Source organism: Bombyx mori, chromosome 21, assembly GCF_030269925.1.
Source record: "Bombyx mori chromosome 21, ASM3026992v2".
In the NCBI taxonomy this organism is placed as follows: Eukaryota; Metazoa; Arthropoda; class Insecta; order Lepidoptera; family Bombycidae; genus Bombyx; species Bombyx mori.
Window position 1 is genome coordinate 2,092,808 of NC_085127.1, and position 18,129 is coordinate 2,110,936.

At 37.2% G+C, this 18,129-nt stretch overlaps 2 protein-coding genes across 3 annotated transcripts; one reads left to right on the plus strand and one right to left on the minus strand.

Moving 5' to 3' along the window:
• Nucleotides 1–318: 318 nt before the first annotated feature.
• On the minus strand, nt 319–16,913 carry LOC101744403 (clavesin-1). Its single transcript, XM_004925582.5, has 7 exons — nt 16,663–16,913; nt 10,257–10,413; nt 7,616–7,710; nt 6,428–6,572; nt 2,455–2,648; nt 1,333–1,484; nt 319–889 (listed from the first exon to the last, which is right to left on the minus strand). Exons 1-7 carry the CDS (start codon nt 16,666–16,668, stop codon nt 742–744), a joined length of 897 nt encoding a protein of 298 aa, XP_004925639.1. The 5' UTR covers nt 16,669–16,913; the 3' UTR covers nt 319–741.
• LOC119628408 (uncharacterized) lies at nt 3,281–5,678 on the plus strand. Of its 2 annotated transcripts, none has more exons than XM_038018606.2 (2): nt 3,281–4,250; nt 5,145–5,678. In XM_038018606.2, exons 1-2 carry the CDS (start codon nt 3,834–3,836, stop codon nt 5,418–5,420), a joined length of 693 nt encoding a protein of 230 aa, XP_037874534.2. In that variant the 5' UTR covers nt 3,281–3,833; the 3' UTR covers nt 5,421–5,678. The 2 variants fall into 2 exon arrangements, with proteins under 2 accessions (XP_037874534.2, XP_037874533.2); XM_038018605.2 differs by having other exon boundaries at nt 5,229–5,678.
• Nucleotides 16,914–18,129: the final 1,216 nt, after the last annotated feature.

Sequence of the window (18,129 nt, forward strand, 5' to 3'; positions counted from 1 at the left end):
CATCAAGTCCGAACATATCACTTGTCTTATACATGGCGATCTTACAATATGCCCTACTACCAATGAATACCCTTATATCAATCAAGACTGGAATTACTGCTTTTCCTACCTATGCCGATAGCCTTTAGAGGCTATTTCAGCTTCGTCCTAACATTACTGCGTATAAGCCCATCTGGTAAATGGCGCTACCAATAAAATTTTAATAAAAATCAAGTACATAATTACTAGATATAATTTTTTTTTTATATTTTATTTATTAATCTTCGCAAAATCGTTACTAGATGTTTTATAAAGACGGTTCAAATGAGGCGAATAAAATTGTTCTCTCAAAAATTTATTAAGTATTTCATTTATTGATCACTTGTTTATAACATTAATTCGTCAAAACTTTATTCCAAATACAGGCATAAAATATAGTGTTAGAAATTTTATTCGTATAAATCGTTATTCTTAGAAATACTTCATGTTTTACTTTATTTAATCAAAGATGTTTTACATGATTTTATTAAACTTTACGCAAAGCTACTTAAACTATATCTCAAGATTAAATTATTTGTCAAGCCTTAAGCAAGACTGTAAGGCGTGTAAGGACGTTAAAACATAACTTGAACTTGTTACTTTGAACATGTTATTTTAAATAAGAAAACACTTAAAATCGAGATCATTGAAACATTGATCGGTACGTATTGTAACCAAAACCTAAATACTTATACAGATCATTTCAAACGATTAGGTAATTAACTAATAATTGTTTTTGTATCCGAGATTCTTCATTTCGTCATCGAATTCCGTGCTTCCGTATTGTTTAATCTTGGTCAGCCATAATTCCAAAGAAACGGGGTCGCGATATCCGCCATATTTCTTTGGCAAGCATTCTGGATCCACGTGTCTTGAAAAAAAAAAACAAGTAATGTAAAAACGTATAGTCAGCCACCTTAAATTGATTTTGCCCCTCTTGTACTTTTTAGATTAGTTATTCATGCTCACGATGAAGATCCAAGAATTATCTACGTTAAAATAGAATGTAACTAAAATAAAAATATTTCAATAACGTTTTGTATTTTTTCTCAAACTTGATACTTAATTCCTACGATAGATGTCGTCTAAAATTCCAGAAATTAGTGTATGCTGCGGTCAACAGATGGCACTATTAGCCATTTGCCCAAATAATTATAAATTTTACAGTAAGTAAGCAAATCACATATATGCCAAAATGCTTACATCATCGATTTACTTAGATTAAATAGGTGTTGTCTACATCACACATTGATTTTCCTTGAAAGGTATTTACATAAATTTTAAATTTATTCCTTTTTTTTTATTTTCACACACCTGTGTAAAGAGCTAATATCATATCCGTGCATGTACACTTTCTGCCATAGGTCGTCGGCCGGTGCGAACCGTCGGAACAAAGGAAATATTGTTTCGAAGAACCTCGAGCAGTTCACGATGTGGATCCCACGTTGATGGAGGGGGAAAGAATACTGAAAATTTTATTCGAGGATTAAGAATGTTTTCTCTCTAATTATTCACTGGTAGCCTAAGGGGCTATTCAATTTACGCGCGGACGGTTAGGTGATCTCACCACGGGCTCAACCTGTGTCAATTTGCAAATAACAGCCCTAGCAAGAGCAATATTTCGAGAATATACCACCAGATCGGCATCGCAACCTACTGAGAAGATCCGGCGAGAAACTCGAAGGGTTAGTTAGTTTGCTCGTCGAAATATCGTCGGATCGACGATCAGTCCGCTTAGTGCGAGATTTTAACGTTCACGATAGCGTAAAAGTTAACTCAAATTTGTTTGGAGTTGGAATGTTTGCCTACGTTTGCCGCTAGGGGCGCTGAGCGTTTCGGTTTGAAGGGTGGGGCAGCCGTTGTAACTATACTTGAGACCTTAGAACTTGTATCTCAAGGTGGGTGGTGCATTTACGTTGTGGATGTCTATGGGCTCCAGTAACTGCCTAACACCAGGTGGGCTGTGAGCTCGTCCACCCATCTAAGCAATAAAAAAAAAATATATATCGAGAAGCACACAGTGCTTGAGGAGCCTAAAACTGAGACTGGATCCGGGGGATCCGAAAAACATATTTCGGGCGAAGGCGGCTTTGCGTTGCCCCGTCGCGGTGGGATATGTTAGCAGAGGCCATGATAAGAGGGTTGCATTATGAGGTTACATATGCTATACATCACAATATTATTGTTCTTTTTCAATCGTTTCACTCCTGAAAGAGTGGTCGTTATCGTCAATCGCAAGAAGAAAATGGGGAAGAAAATGTTAGATGATTTTTTTAAGTCATTAGCTCTTTGAAAATCAACTAAGTATGTTAGCGCCATCTATTAGTAACTATAGAAAACTAACGCAGCAGATCACTGGTGTTACAGTTGTGGTAACAGGAGGATAGCGGTGCTAACCCGCACGGTCTCACAATACACCACAACGTAGGTACTCACGACCATAATATTCATAATCTGCATGGCGACTGAAGGCGAGAACTGCCGCATGTGCTTCATAGTGAGCCCCTCGCAATCCAGGAGTCCCGTGCCACCCACTATCTGTAGCTTAGGTTGCATGATGCCAATCTCCAAGAGCAGCAGACAGGCGCGGACCAGGTCTTCCACAGGTATCTCGTCTGGGTCCCAGAGACCTTCCAAATAGCAGCAATATAAGCCCAACATTAGGCGGGTAAACACAGCCCAGCCTATCTAGTGTTAAGTGATTACCGGAACCCAAAAATATACTGGTGATACGGCGCGTCAAAAAACCCGCACGAGCAGTGATGCGTTCCGGCTTGAAGGATATATGGCTGTCGTTTCTCCAATGTAACTTCAGTCTTGTTTCTCAAGAACAATACTCTGAATTCACATTGCGGTTTCAATAGGCTCACATGACGTTTTTGCACAAAGTTTGTCACTAGGCCACCCGCTTATTTCGTAAAATAAATAAAGCCTAAATTATTTAAAAATAATCGTTCCCTTCGATTATGAAATACATTTGTCATCTTGTGGGGAAGGTTAGCGTGGAATGTGCATGTTATGCGAAGATAATTATGTGCCAAAAAGACCATGTGTGTGTGTGTTTTTTTTTTTGCTTAGATTGGCGGATGATTTCACAGCCCCCCTGGTGTTAAATGGTTACTGGAGCCCATAGACGTCTACGATGTAAATGCGCCACCCACCTTGAGATATGAGTTCTAAGGTCTCAAGTACACAAATAGTGTGTTAAAGAAGGCAGTAATGTGAGGAAGAAGCGTCCTAAGAAGACTTTGATGGACTGTGTCAAAGAGGATATGTGAAAGAAGAGAGACGACGTATGATAGGCCTGAATTGAAAAAGGACATGTTGCGCCGATACCACATAGTGTGCCATATTATGTGGCAGTGATTCTGAACCTTTTTTTTGTTGCGTTCAAAATTTGGCGGCACACAAAGAAAAAGATAAAAATTATTTACTTACTACCGAATCACATACATTTGCCGATTTTAACGAAAGAAAAGGTGCAGTAACTACTATGCAACACCTTGTGAATCCCAACTATCACTAAAACAACACGTTTTGTACGCAGAAGTGGCAAGTGTGCGCCGACTGGAGACATATTCCTATGCACGCCGCTTCATCATAACTTAGCACTAAAGGCGAATTTACATTACGAAATTAGTGGCATGAAATTAATTTCGTGACATTAGTTTTACCAACAGTTTCACGTGTAATTTAATACTTTCGTAATGCATGCATTAATTTCATGCATGCAAATTAGTTTCGTGCCCCGCGCGGTTTTTTGGTGAAATTAGTGTCATGAACTAATTTCATAGTGTAGACGCGACGTGAAACTAATGTCGCGAAAGCGCCTGCGCTGTACGGACGTGTGTATTGTTAGTTCAGACGCGCTTCAAGTGTTGAAAATGGCAAACCAACGATGGAGTACAGAAAAAAATATACAATTCATTAATGAATATCATCGACAAGAGTGTCTCTGGGACCCGAAACACCTACAATATAAAAATAGGGATGCCCGAGATGCGGCCTACAAAATAATTATGGAAGCCATGGAGATGCAATGTGTCAAAGAAGTTGTTGGTAAAATACGATCACTTCGAAATACTTACAACAATGAGTTGTTAAAGGCAAAAAAATCTAATACTACGGGTATGGCAACCGATGATCTGTATATTTCTAAAATTCCTTGGCTGTGTCGTTTGGATTTCTTGAAAAATATTGACAGTTACACGAGAGAAAATACAGAAAATATGGTAAGTATACTTTATTCTACAATATTACAATGGATGTTTCGCTTTTGCCTCCATGCATTTAAAAAAGCATTCTCTCTTGCCATTCTACACGACCATGTCCAACAAAGTAGTATAACCTTGTCTTATGAGGGTTACATTTCTAGAATGATTTCTACCCAGATTACGGAGTGTGGAAAAAGCTCCTTGGGTTACCGTCCGCCATGAACCTTCCACTAATTCTCTCGTTTCTGGATTTTCTTCATCAATCGAACCCGGTTCTATGTAAGTCGATGAAATAGTTTTCAGCCAATTATGCAAGACACAACATGTCTTTATTATTTTGTCCACAGTTTCTGGCAATACCGGGATAGGCTTCTCGAATATCCGAAACTTACTAACTAAGACACCAAAAGTATTTTCTATAGTCCTTCGAGCTCTGCTTAATCTGTAGTTGAAATTTTTTTGCTTGTTTGATAAGTCTAATCGACGACTATATGGTGTTATAAGATATTCGGTTAGGGGGAAAGCATGATCTCCCAACAAAACCATTCCTTCAGGAGCATTCAAGGAGCATTCCTCCAACATTGTTTTTAAATTTGATCTAGCAAAAATTCCCCCATCAGAAGTACGACCATAATGACCCACGTTAATGTATCTAAATTTTAAATTACTGTCACAGACTGCTAGAAGGACTATACTGAAAGTTCTCTTGTAATTATAGTAATCAGTTCTTGAACGTGCTGGACAACGTATTTGGACATGTTTGTCATCTATAGCGCCACCACAGAACGGAAAATTACATTTGTCACTAAAACCATAATCTATCTCGCTCCAAGTTTCTTCTGTGTTTGCCATCTGTAAAGAAAAAAAGTTCAATAAAAATATAATTAATTGTTTCATGCACCAAATACCCAGGCAGCTTCTACTTCAGAATCTGAGAGCCAAGATTTTACCGTACCAAGAAAAAATAAAAGAAAAATAAAAGATCCTCTATTGCAGGCAGTAGATGCATTAGAAAAAGTTTCAACGCAGCACTTTTCAAATGATGAATTTGATCTTTTTGGACAAACTATAGCTGAACAGCTACGGCAACTTCCTTTAGAAATTGCTCTGAAAACAGAGGAAATGATTTTATCAACAGTCCGAAAGCAACGAATCAAATTAGCAAAACAACAGACATCAACTCAATAAGTTCGCCTTCCAACTTTATCCTCGGAACCCAATACCGTTGCTTCTACTAGTGGTACCAGTGGTGTAGTAACAGACAATGAGTATCCTTATGATGAAGGACTACGATGTACACTCGCACGGGCTGTAGCAAGCATTCATGATACATCTATGTCGAAGTCCAAATAGAGTTATGATCAATATTAATTTTTAAATATCCTAAGTTGTTGATTGTTTGTAGCTACTTCCAAATAAAAAATAAAAATTATTTGCTTACCTCAATTAAGTTTTTTAATTCTTGGTAGACTGCATCCAAGATCCCAGGCACAAATTTCGATATACTACAAGATGATACTCTGAATTCGTATGATAAAGACTTAAAACTATTTCCAGATGCTAACAAGCGCAGCGTAATTTGAAGTTTAAGTTTTGCTGGTAACGCTTCTCGACATATCGTATCTTGTTTAGATATTTTGTTGGACACTCTTGTCAGTAAAAAATTAAAATTATCTTCACTGATTCTAAAATAGTTTTTATAGCTCTCAGGATCTTCATCTGCTAATTCAGAGACTAACTTCATTGCACCTAAATTCTTTCTTGTTAACCATCCTCGAATCCACCAACGTCTTTTTTTTCTTGATGGTCTTTTTTTAAGTTTATATATAAACATTTCTTTAGCTACATTGAATATAGCAAAATATAGATTTGATGCTGACGGCGCCATGGTTATTGCGATACTGTGGATTTCGCGACACTAATTTGTTTTACGAAACTACTTTCGTGCAACTGAGTTCAACATGCATGACACTAATTTCGTAATGTAAACTCCGCATAAGAAAAACCGCGTTGCAAAGCAACTAATATTTTTTTATTTTTTTTTGGATTTAAATATATATTCATGTTAAAAATATTTTTCTTTTTAAATGATATAATTTAATAATATTAACATTATTATATATTTGCAAAATTTGGCGGCACACTTTTGAAATTTGGCGGCACAGTGGTTGAGAATCACTGCATTAAGGTCTTACCCATCCTACAGACGATGAGTCTGCCCACGTCAGGCCGGTCGTACAACACTCCTTCGAAGATGTGGCCGAGCTTCCTCAGACTAAACCAGTCCAAGTCACGCCATAAATGTGGATTCTGCTCCCGGAAATCACAGTACCGTGTTAACTGAAAAATTTAACTCTTCCTTAGTTTTCTTCTCAAGAAAACATAAAATATGTACATGTTTTTTTTTTATTGTTTAGGTGGGTGGAGGAGCTCACAGCTAAGCACACAGTTAAGTGGTTACTGGAGCTCATAGACATCTACATCGTAAATGCGCCACCCACCTTGAGATAGAAGTTCTAAGGCAGTGATTCTCAACCACTGTTCCGCGGCACTTTTGTGTGCCGCCAAATTTCAAAAATTTTGCGAATATTTATAATAATGTTAATATTATTAAATTATATCATTTTAAAAGAAAAATATTTTAAACATGAATAAACCATATATATTATATAAACCAAGTAAAGTTGTTGTGGCCTAAAAGATAAGACGCTAAGTAACCAAATGCAATTTAACAGTGTTTAAATTGTGTAGAATCTGTACAGATATTTATATCATTGATTTCATGAGGTAGTACATGATGGTACACCTTCATGTCTGAACACAAATTCTAGGTATCTATTTACATTACCCAAGCAATAATCTCCACGGATATTCTTTACTGGTGGTAGGACCTCTTGTGAGTCCGCGCGGGTAGCTACAACCACCGCGTCTATTTCTGCCGTGAAGCAGTAATGCGTTTCGGTTTGAAGGGTGGGCAGCCGTCGTAACTAAACTTGAGACCTTAGAACTTATATCTCAAGGTGGGTGGTGCATTTACGTCGTCTATGGGCTCCAGTAACCACTTAACACCAGGTGGCCTTGAAGTGTGCATACTTATATATTATAGCATAGCATAGTATTAGCATAGGATTTAGTATATAACATAATTAATAGGTGTAATCTCGTATGCCCCCTAATAAGGCGGACCACCCAGAAACATAGGCTTCTTCATAATTGTAAACTAAGCCTGTGAGTTCGTTCACCCATCTAAGCAATGAAAAAAAAAAAAGAATCAAAGGTACGTGAACGCACTGAAGTTACAAACTATTGTAACCCGTACTATTTGATAGCATATATGTGTACTTCATTTCTAAATTCAAATAACAATATATAATACTACTGACCAATCGATGAGCTCGTGCTGGAATTGACTGCCTTGCTCTAAGGAATCGAAGCAGATATGCGTCGTCTGTTCGGTGGGGATGGGCCTCTCCCCTTTCTGTAAAATACGAAGGTAAATTACAGTAGATCATTCACTAATCACTTTTGGTGGATAATAGAATACACGAGTAGTGTATCTTCTAGTTATGTGTTCCATCTTTGGTGCACTCTGTAATTTCAATAGTATTACAAGCCCGCGCAAGTTTCCAACATACACCCGATTCGGGGGACTTAAAAACACGTCATTTCGGATCCTCCCGATCCATTATCGGTGCTTTTAAGTACCTCAAGCACCGGCCACTGTTCTCGTCGAACCCGTTGCTTGCGACGAAGAGTTCGGCGAGCAAATTAACCTTCAGACTGAGCCACTGAGTTTCTCGTCGGATATTCAGGTCGCGTTTCCGATTCGGTGGTAGATTCTGTGAAGCACTGCTCTTGCTAGGGCTAATGTTAGCAGCGTCCTCAGGTTTGAGCCCTGTGAGCTTTTTTTTTTTACTTTAACGCGACATTCGACCAATTGTATCATTCACAAAAGATAAAAATAGTAAATTCAATACTAAATTCGAAATACTTAATACTAGTGGTCCCCCGGTAGTCGAAATTTGACTATAATTAATTGAAATTGTAAGTTTGTACACTATTATGATTCTATTTTCAAAGACTATTATACTTCTATAATCACAAATTTCGCCAAGACTACCCCATAGAAAAATATTAATAAAGACAAACAATAGGTATTTAATCTGTTCTTAATTTGACCACAGACGTCAAGAACAAAAGTTTGACAATAAATAAATAGTATGCATGCGTGTGTGCGTCAAATACATGGTAGTTAGTGTGTGTAATGTTTTTTTTATTGATTTAATGTAATTTTTAGGTATAATTAAAAAAAATATTAACATCCTGCACTCCTCTATATTCTCTTTAAGTGTGGGAAATTTCATACTCCTCCGTCCGCGCAATTTTCGTAAAAAGGGATACAAAGTTTTTCCTTCACATATTAATAATACCTATACACCAAAGTACGTAAGACTGAATTCACAAAAGTGTGTTAAAATTCAAAATTAACAAAGTTAAATAATAATAATTGTGTGTGTTTTGTTTGTTTTATTGGTTAATTTTAAGTTTCCATATGTCACGGACTCGTGTGAGTACCAGGTAAACATAAAGTACAGAAGTTTGTTTTGTGTTCCGCGCAAACTTGTAAGCGACCTTCAGTTAGTTATATTTGCCTAGTATTTTGGAAGACGATGTTGTTCAAATTCAAGACGAAATTTAGGAGAAGCATTTTTTTGTCGTTTCTTCCTTCCGTTATTTATTTACGAAATGTCGGAAAAAATTTACGGCAATAATAAACTGTAAAAGTAGTTTTAGTTAGAGAAAACTGAAGTAAATACATATATTATTATCACTATCAACTATAATAAGTCTAAAGAAAAAAAACATTTAATGTGTCAATATTGATCTCCTCTGTTTCTCAACCGATTTACATATTTTTCGTTAGTAAATAATGTTGTGGTTTACTCAGTATTTAATAAATGAAAATTGCCAATTTTTTCCATAAAATGATAAGAACAAAATAAAAGAGAAAATATAATAGGTACTTAGATGAATTTAAATCTTGAGGTATCCGTTGATCAAATTCGTATTTCAATTATCCGTCCCTACTTCATATTTTTACCAGTTTCCACCAACGTGTGACATGGTATTTGAAAATGTTAGTCGGCGTAGCATCGTGAGGCGCACAACACCTGCCCACAGCATGACGACCACGACCGCAATAGTGATACAACAAAAGAAAAAAGTCTTCAAATATTCAACAAATTTTTTATTGCCCTTGTAGACAGTCGAGCATACGGCCCACCTGACGGTGAGTGGTTACCGTCGTTCATGGACGTCAGGAATACCAGGGGCAGAGCCAAACCAATTTTTACTTTTCATATTAAGCATCTCTCATATTGCATTCAGAGCTGCTACAATTGGTTTTATTTTTTATTTATTTTTTATTGTTTAGATGTGTGGACGAGCTCACAGCCCACCTGGTGATAAGTGATTACTGGAGCCCATAGACATCTACAACGTAAATGCGCCACCCAACTTGAGATATAAGTTCTAAAATCTCAGTATACTTACAACGGCTGCTCTAACCTTCAGACCGAAACGCATTACTGCTTCACGGCAGAAATAGGCAGGGCGGTGGTACTTACCTGCGCGGACTCACAAGAGGTCCTACCATCAGTAATATTTTCACGTTATATCTTTAATCAAACTAGCAAACGTGATAAAAGCAAATTGTCTTACTAGTTAAGTTGTGCAAACTTTAGGAAATAAATGTTTATTTTTGTTTAGTTTTAATGTAGGTATGTGATGAATTTTCAAACGACAGGTAGCGTCCGTCTTATATATGCGGTCCGATTCGATACCATAGTCGGTTCATTGTATTGAATCATTAGGACAAAATATAGTACTGGGCAAAACAACCATTGTTTGTGAATGTATTTAGCACGCGACATAAAACTTTGTCCGGTCTTTCAATTGACGAAGGATTAAATGCGCAATATTTGAAAAAAATATACAGGTCATCTATATTCCTAAATTGTATACCTTTAATCATATTCCTTAGCTCATCGATTCTCCTCTCTTTGGTGTCGGGGTCCTCTCCGCACAGCAAGAATGCATCTTCCTCGGAGTCTGAAGCGTCATCTCGGTTCAGCTCGGCTTGAAACGCGATCTCAGCGAAGGACCATATCTTTAAATCGCTCTGTGAATTAAAATGTTATTCGGTAAATATTACTTTATAATCGACAGAAACGTTTGCGCGTAATTAAAAAGTAAATGATCAATTAAAAAACCTACACAGCAACACACTACGGCGCTTACTTGTTTATCTAAGACAAGCGGCCCGCTCCGGCTCCGCTCGGGTCTCTAACAAAAATTTCAACGATATTTGACGATGTTTTATTTTTTTTAAATAAAAATTCACTTAATGCGGCATAACTATAATAGTTAGACATATGCTGTCCCGACAATTTTTGTAAATAATTATGTGTTCTACAAAGTCATGGTACATTATTTTATTCTATCATCAATAGTTTTCGCAGGGCACGCGATGTAAAGAATATTTTAGGTAATTTTTTTACACCTTGGGTTACATTATTGGAGCTTTAGTAAGGATCGCTAATTTTTTTCAAAAAAGATTATACTCGTAGCCTATGTCACTCGGGAATAGTGTAGCTTCCAAACAGTGAAAGAATTTTTAAAATCGGTTCAGTAGTTTCGGAACCTATTCAATACAAACAAACAAACAAGTTTTTCCTCTTTATAATATTAGTATAGAAGTATAGATAAACATAAATTCAATCACATTTAAATTCTATTTTCGTTATCATCATAGTTTCCACCTAGAACGCTCCTTAGCGTCTGCTCACCTTGAAATATATACTTCCTTATTTTTTGTAAACAAAACAGATGATGTCAGAAGAATTACGTCAGAGTGTTCTTTTTTTGTCTAATCAATTATCGGCAGCCTAAGGGACTATTCCAATTACACTCACTTTGGTAGGTGACCACGGTGCCTTGCGGTAGGCAGCGGCTTGGCTCTGCCCTTGGCATTGCTGAAGTCCATGGGCGACGGTAACCACTCACCATCAGGTGGGCCGTATGCTCGTCTGCCTACAAAGGCAATAAAAAAATAAAAAAAAACTTAAGAAGAGTTGCTAAAAATGGCTCTAACAAGATCAGTTCTTCGCCGAATCTACCGCCGGGTCGAAATCACGACCCACTGCGAAGATCCGCTGAGAGTCTTAGTGGGTTGCGTCTGTGGGAGAGTGTTTTCACAAGTGGAGCGCTATTGACTCGCTATTATTATTATTATTATTTTTTTTTTGGATGATGGTTAGATGGATGGACGAGCTCACAGCCCACCTGGTGTTAAGTAGTTACTGGAGCCCATAGACATCTACAATGTAAATGCGCCACCCACCTTGAGATATTAGTTCTAAGGTCTCAAATAAAGTTACAACGGCTGCCCCAACCTTCAAACCGAAACGCATTACTGCTTCACGGCAGAAATAGGCGGGGTGGTGGTACCTACCCGTGCGGACTCACAAGAGGTCCTACCACCAGTATAAACCAGCTAGCCGTAAGTTCACGTAACCGCGTGCCACTAATTACCGTAATCACAGCGACGTTTTCCTCAGAGTTTGAATGGAAGGAATTGAGATGTTTAAATGTGGCTGCGTGGTTATATCAATCAAGGCTGAATTGGGGCCGTTGAGGATTAGTCAAGGACATAGACATTGCATTATGGTTAATGTCGGGTTTGATTATTAAACTCGTTCCTTATAAAAGAAACATTATTTTAATGAACCGGGAATCGTCTAGGAACCAATTTTTTTCTCCTACCTATTCTAGTAAGCATTTGGGGGGTTATACTAGATTCACCGAACTAGTAGGTAAGCTTACGGGAATCTAACCTGACGACGTTGCTAACACTAACCCTAGCAAGAGCAGCCTACTACTGGTTTGGAATCGCGACCCGCTGAGAAGATCCGGCGAGAAACTCAACGGGCTGATGCATGGGCTACTAGAGTCATTCGCGAAGCAGCTGCTCTTGAGTTGTTAGGTCTCCTTCGGAGGCGCTCGGGCAGCTGTTAGCAAATCCCACCCCTCCTGGCTGAGCCTTTGCTCGCCCACCTGTCCTGGTGAAACTGAAAAGGCGTCCGAGCCACCAGTACATCTTCAATCATAAAAAAAAACCATTTGAAGGTCTCCGCCGATGTCCGAGTCAGGAAAGTGTGAAACGACCAAGGCCATAACATTTACTGTGCAACGTTTCACTATTTCCCGTTCTAATATCTATATTACGTAAATAATAAAAGTAAGCGTACAGAGACAATGTTTGGCCTTCACGCAATGTTCAAATTATATTTTATGGTTCTATTAAGACAAAGTGCCTATGTAGACTGCGTGTCCCTTATGATTCATTCGAGAGCTTAGTTTATTACGTACAATTTTCTTTTCCTACCTAAGCTGATAGCCTTGAGAGGCTATACGCACACTAGTTAGTTAACGGTGGGCAGCGTCTTGGCTCTGCCCCTGGTATTGCTGACGTCCATGAGTGACGGTAACCACTCACCATCGGGGGCCGTATGTTCGTCTGCTTATACGGCAATAAAAAAAAAGATCTTCTCCGACCGCTCGGTTGCGCCTTGTTGTCGATCAGCGCGAGAAAGAAACTTCGGGATTTTTCTTAAGACCCTAAAACCTTGTGACATTGTGTTAAAGTCCACATTACTGTGTAACGGCAGTCCCACCGCTAAAAACCGGCACTCATGACAGCGTTGCGGTAGAAATAAGCAGGATACTGGTAAGTATCCGGGCTGGATCATATTACGCCTTTCCAGCATAGTTTCAGAATAATGTAACTTGCGAAACAAACTAACATAAAGAGCCAAAGTGCCTCCGTTGTTTTTTTTACCTTATTCCCCATTTTTCCATTCCCAGGTCGGATCGCAACATACTGAGAAGATCCGGATAGAAACTCAGTGGGTTATGTCTATGGGCTAGTTCGCACGAGGGCCCCGGTTCCAAACGATACGTCAGAACAGGATTACCGATAATAAATTTATATCATTTTCATTATTTATATTATAGGTACTAATAGGAAGTAAATTAGTAATCAAGTCGCATACTCGAAGTCACCTCATATATTCGAGTAGCACCATGTAAATATTTACTAGTTCACATCTTGTCAAGTCGTTTATTGTGTCAAGACTCGTTTGGTAAATTTTTAGAAAGCTCTACGAAGCGGGGTCGCGGCAGAAGCTAATAAAGCTCGTAAACTCTCAAATAGACAACTTTACATTTCAAAATTCCACTATATCTGCGACTTATGTTAATGTGTGAAAAGTTTCTATTTGATTTTGTTTTCTCTGTGTTTCTATCAATACCCTACATTTTATTAGGTTTGTTACAATTGTCTAATTATTTATCGACTTCAAAAATAGGAAGAAGTTCTTAAATTCGACTTGATTTTTTTTTTGAAACCCGGTGCATCTCATGTATCTGACCAGTAGTTTTGGAGTTAACCTTTATAATTAATTAGCGGCCCGCTCCGCTCGGGTTTTTAACAAAAATGTCAACGATGTTTGACGTTGTTTTATTTTTTTAAATAAAATAACACTTATTGCGGTATAACTATAATAGTTAGACATATGCTGTCGTAACACTTTTTGTAAATAATAATGTGTTCTACAAAGTCGTAGTACATTATTTTATTCTATCATCAATAGTTTTCGCAGGGCACGCGATATAAAGAATATTTTAGGTAATTGTTTTACACCTTGGTTTACATTATTGGAGTTTTAGTAAGGGTCCCTAATTTTTTTCAAAAAAGATTATAACCTATGTCACTCGGGAATAGTGAAGCTTTGAAACAGTGAAAAAAATTAATTAATTAAATAATTATTAAGTAATCTCTATATATAAAAATGAATTGTTGTTCGTTAGTCTCGCTAATATACGAGAACGGCTGGACCGATTTGGCTAATTTTGGTCTTGAATTATTCGTGGAAGTCCAGGGAAGGTTTCAAAGGTGAGAAAATATAAAAAATAGCTCGGAATTATATAAAAACAAACAATTTTGTTTTTCCTTTGATGTGTCTTTTATTTATCGATTGAGGCACTACGAAGTCTGCCGAGTCAGCTAGTAAGTAATAAGTATAAGTACAGATTCGCTTCGACTATATTGTTGATATACTTTTTTTTTTTTATTGCTTAGATGGGTGGACGAGCTCACAGCTCACCTGGTGTTAAGTGTTGTGTTAAAATTTCGTTATTTAATTGACCAATATCGATGAAGTAAGGATTCGTCTACTGCATTAATCGCACAATATTCAAATGAATTTCGATGCAGCTGCAATTTCAAAACCGTGTTATAACCACGAGTCGAGGACAAGCTTGCGTTTTGACTAACGAAATACATGTCGAAAAGTAAACCGCGATTTGTAATTACCGATCTTGGGCGCGGATGAAGACACTTCAAGTATTATCGAGTACCGAGAGGTCTGGTGGTTGCGACGCCGGCGCCGAGGATAGTGCGTGCGGGGTCCCGCGGGGGGCAGGCCCTAGACATGTGCCTCGGACAGGGGCGGATTTAGGATTTACACTAGGGGCAGTCGGGGCAAGTGCCCAGGGCGGTAAATTTTTAAAAGTAAATATATTTTTTTATTCTTATCAAGATTGCTCAATCTAATTAATTAAGTCTATCAATTAGTAATTTTCTGTTTAAATGTTAATTAAAGAAATTCAATTGATCCATTATTTGTGAATTCTAATTTTGGCATTTTTCGTTAAAAAATAATAATCAAAATTATTTAATCAATTTATTAGCTTGGAGGTTGAAAATGATAATCGATTTTTCTATTTTCTAGAATTAAAGAAATTTATAACGTGCACATCCCTATTTGTTCTCCTCGTGGTTGTTTGGGGGGCAGGCACGCGGGGAAGTGGCAGACATCGCCGGCCGACCATGAAGCGAGAAAGGAGTCAGCCCTACAGTCGATATAGCACCATCGAACTATACCTTACCATATTTCTGCCGTGAAGCAGTAATGCGTTTCGGTTTGAAGGGCGGGGCAGCCGTTCTAACTATACTATATGAGACCTTAGAACTTATGTCTCAAGGTGGGTGGCTCATTTACATTGTAGATGTCTATGGGCTCCAGTAACCACTTAACACCAGGTGGGCTGTGAGCTCGTCCAACCATCTAAGCAATAAAATAAAAAAATAATTATTAATTATGGATAGCAGTAGCCTATTTAAGTAATATTCTGGCAAATAATCAAATGAGTTTGACGACAGTCTAATTTGGCTTCACTAATCCCACTTTCCAATCACTAGCGCCTGGTCTTTATCGGAATGATCCTCAAGTGGCACTAAGTTGTCTTTAGGAATCAAGAACAGAATAACATGATCAATTTAGGAAATACACTGAGACAAATAAAGTAAAAATTAGAAGATAAAAAAAAAGATCTGTGAATTTCTCTTGGTGAATTCGAAAGTGGTACAATTCACGAGTGGTCACAGTTTGCTGTAGGCTATAGTTGCCGATGGCGATCAGATGTAAGCAATTCGCTTGATCAACAGATTAATGAAGGTCAAACGAAATAAGTGGTGTAGAGTCGTAAAACTATGCTTCAATATTTAAAATAAATAAAAAAATTGTAAATTTGTATTTGTCTACGGTAGGTAACGGCTTGGCTCTGCCTCTGACTTTGCTGAAGTCCATGGGCGACGGTAAGCACTCACCATCAGGTGGGTCGTCTCTCTATAAAGGCAAAAAAAAACGTATTTTTTGTCTAAAATACCTTCATTTTCCGAAAAGGATTTTTCTTAAATGTCATTCAGTGAAGTCTGTCATGCAGTAAAGAGAAAGTTTAGTTTGTTTAAAATATTAATCTTATTATATCTATAAGGTCTTTAAATGTTTTATTTATTTTTATATTTTATATTTTTTATTTATTTTACTTATTTTTCTTTAGTTTATCTACATAATTGCACAGAATAAATACGATCAATTTTGCACCACAACCGACGCAGAATTGCTTCTTAATAAGCGCGTTTGCAAAGATATTTTATCCCAATTAACTCTCCTCTTCAATGCTTGGCATTGATGATTTCCCTTTTATGAATGACGGTATCCACTCATTGCCGAATAGGGTGCTTGTTCGTTTGCTTAAATAGGTAATGAAATGTATTTAAGTTATTTACATTAATGGATATAGAATACTAAAACAGCGAAAGACAACGTTTTGATTATCCCATCGTAACATCAATGTCTATAAGCGGCTTAAAGAAATTCCGAGGAATGTTTATGCAAAATAGTAAAAAGCGCTTAAACAACTAACAATTTAGTTTTGCGTATAGCATGTCAAAAATAATTAGCACTGTCGTAAATGACCCAATTTTACCCGATACCATAAAACAATAGTTTTTCACACGACTCACTTTCATTGTAGATGTAACACTGCCTTTGATTATGCACTTCTGGTAGTGAAAGCGAACAAAAACCACTATATATTCCTCACGAAATACAGCACATAATAAAACAATTTTTCAGATGGACACAAAATTAATACACAGTGTAAACAAATACACGTAATATTATCATACGATAAATAAAAAGTTAATCATGGTCGTACGTACGCTACCGCGTCGCCATAAGAAATGGGAATGGAATAGACACGAAAATTCGTTCACAGCTTAGTTCACAAAGTTTAAATAAGGCTCCCCGCATACATCGTTGACCTTAAAGTATTTACCTATAGACTCTCGTCTATTGGACTTTATTCAACCTGTTCCCAACTGTTATTTTTGAATGCTGCTACTGCTGCTGCGTTTCGTTTGAGGAACTAGATAAATTCGGAATGTATTGATGTACATCGCGCCTAACGGTTAGGGTTCATCGACACTTGAATTTTTAGTGAGGTCTGAGATGCGAGCTGTAGCGATTCTTCGCCTATTTTTATTCCTAGCATTTTAAAATCATAAGTAAACCGGTAATGTGGTCATAAGTAGTATCCTCATCACCATTATCAATTCCGAATTCGTACACTTACGAATTATGTATCATTAAATAAATATATACAAAAAATTTCATAATATCAATACAAAAGCGAGTTTGTTTGTTTGTTACACTTTCACGACTCAACTATGCAATCGATCATGGTAAGATTTTACATACCCCTTGCCAGGGAGAAAAAGACATAGGGTACCAGAAATCCAAAAAATATTTGGTTCCTAAATTCTACTAACTAGTATTAAGATAAAACGAATTAAATGAATTGAAAAAAAAACATTATCTTTATTATATTATTATAAAAATAAAATACTAATTATTTTTATTATTCATATTTCAATTAAATATTACATTGATACCAAACCTGGGCACGGTTTCTTAACCATAACATGCTCGCTCTCAGGCAAAGAAATAATCTCCTTTGTCTAGCAAGAAACGCTAAAGATGTTCAATCTTACGTAATTGTTGCTACATCTAAAACTACTGACAAAACCAGGTCACACACAGACTCGAGCTATTGAAAATAAAAATAAAAACGACATTTATTTATCATCTGCAGTATTCACGCTGTACTTTCACTGCAAAATGTAAATGAGAATGTAGAGATATACGACAAAGGGAAGATTTTCCACCGAGCGGGTGATATTGCTCGGTAGACCGACGGCCCGAATGTTTTTGTTCGGAAATTACATATGTGCAAGCTTATCTTGAAAATGTCGTAAGCGCGATTCAGACATCTGTCAAATATCTTGTGTTTGTATGATAGTTACCCGCTACAGAGAAAACAAATTTGGCGATCAAATCGTTGTATTTCATAAATTAGGGCACAATAAAAATTGAACTTTCAAGTCGCCAATACTTTAATCACGTTTAAATCAAATCGTATTGCCGTGATT

What these genes read in the sequence shown, in the direction of transcription:
- LOC119628408 (XM_038018606.2), top strand. Translation starts at nt 3,834, where the DNA reads ATGTCGCGAAAGCGCCTGCGCTGTACGGACGTGTGTATTGTTAGTTCA. An exon ending in GAGAAAATACAGAAAATATG is followed by an intron (nt 4,251 to 5,144) that starts GTAAGTATACTT and finishes CCAAATACCCAG; the next exon opens with GCAGCTTCTACTTCAGAATC.
- LOC101744403 (XM_004925582.5), bottom strand. An exon ending in GCTAAGGAATATGATTAAAG is followed by an intron (nt 7,711 to 10,256) that starts GTATACAATTTA and finishes CGTATTTTACAG; the next exon opens with AAAGGGGAGAGGCCCATCCC. An exon ending in CAGCACGAGCTCATCGATTG is followed by an intron (nt 6,573 to 7,615) that starts GTCAGTAGTATT and finishes TAAATTTTTCAG; the next exon opens with TTAACACGGTACTGTGATTT.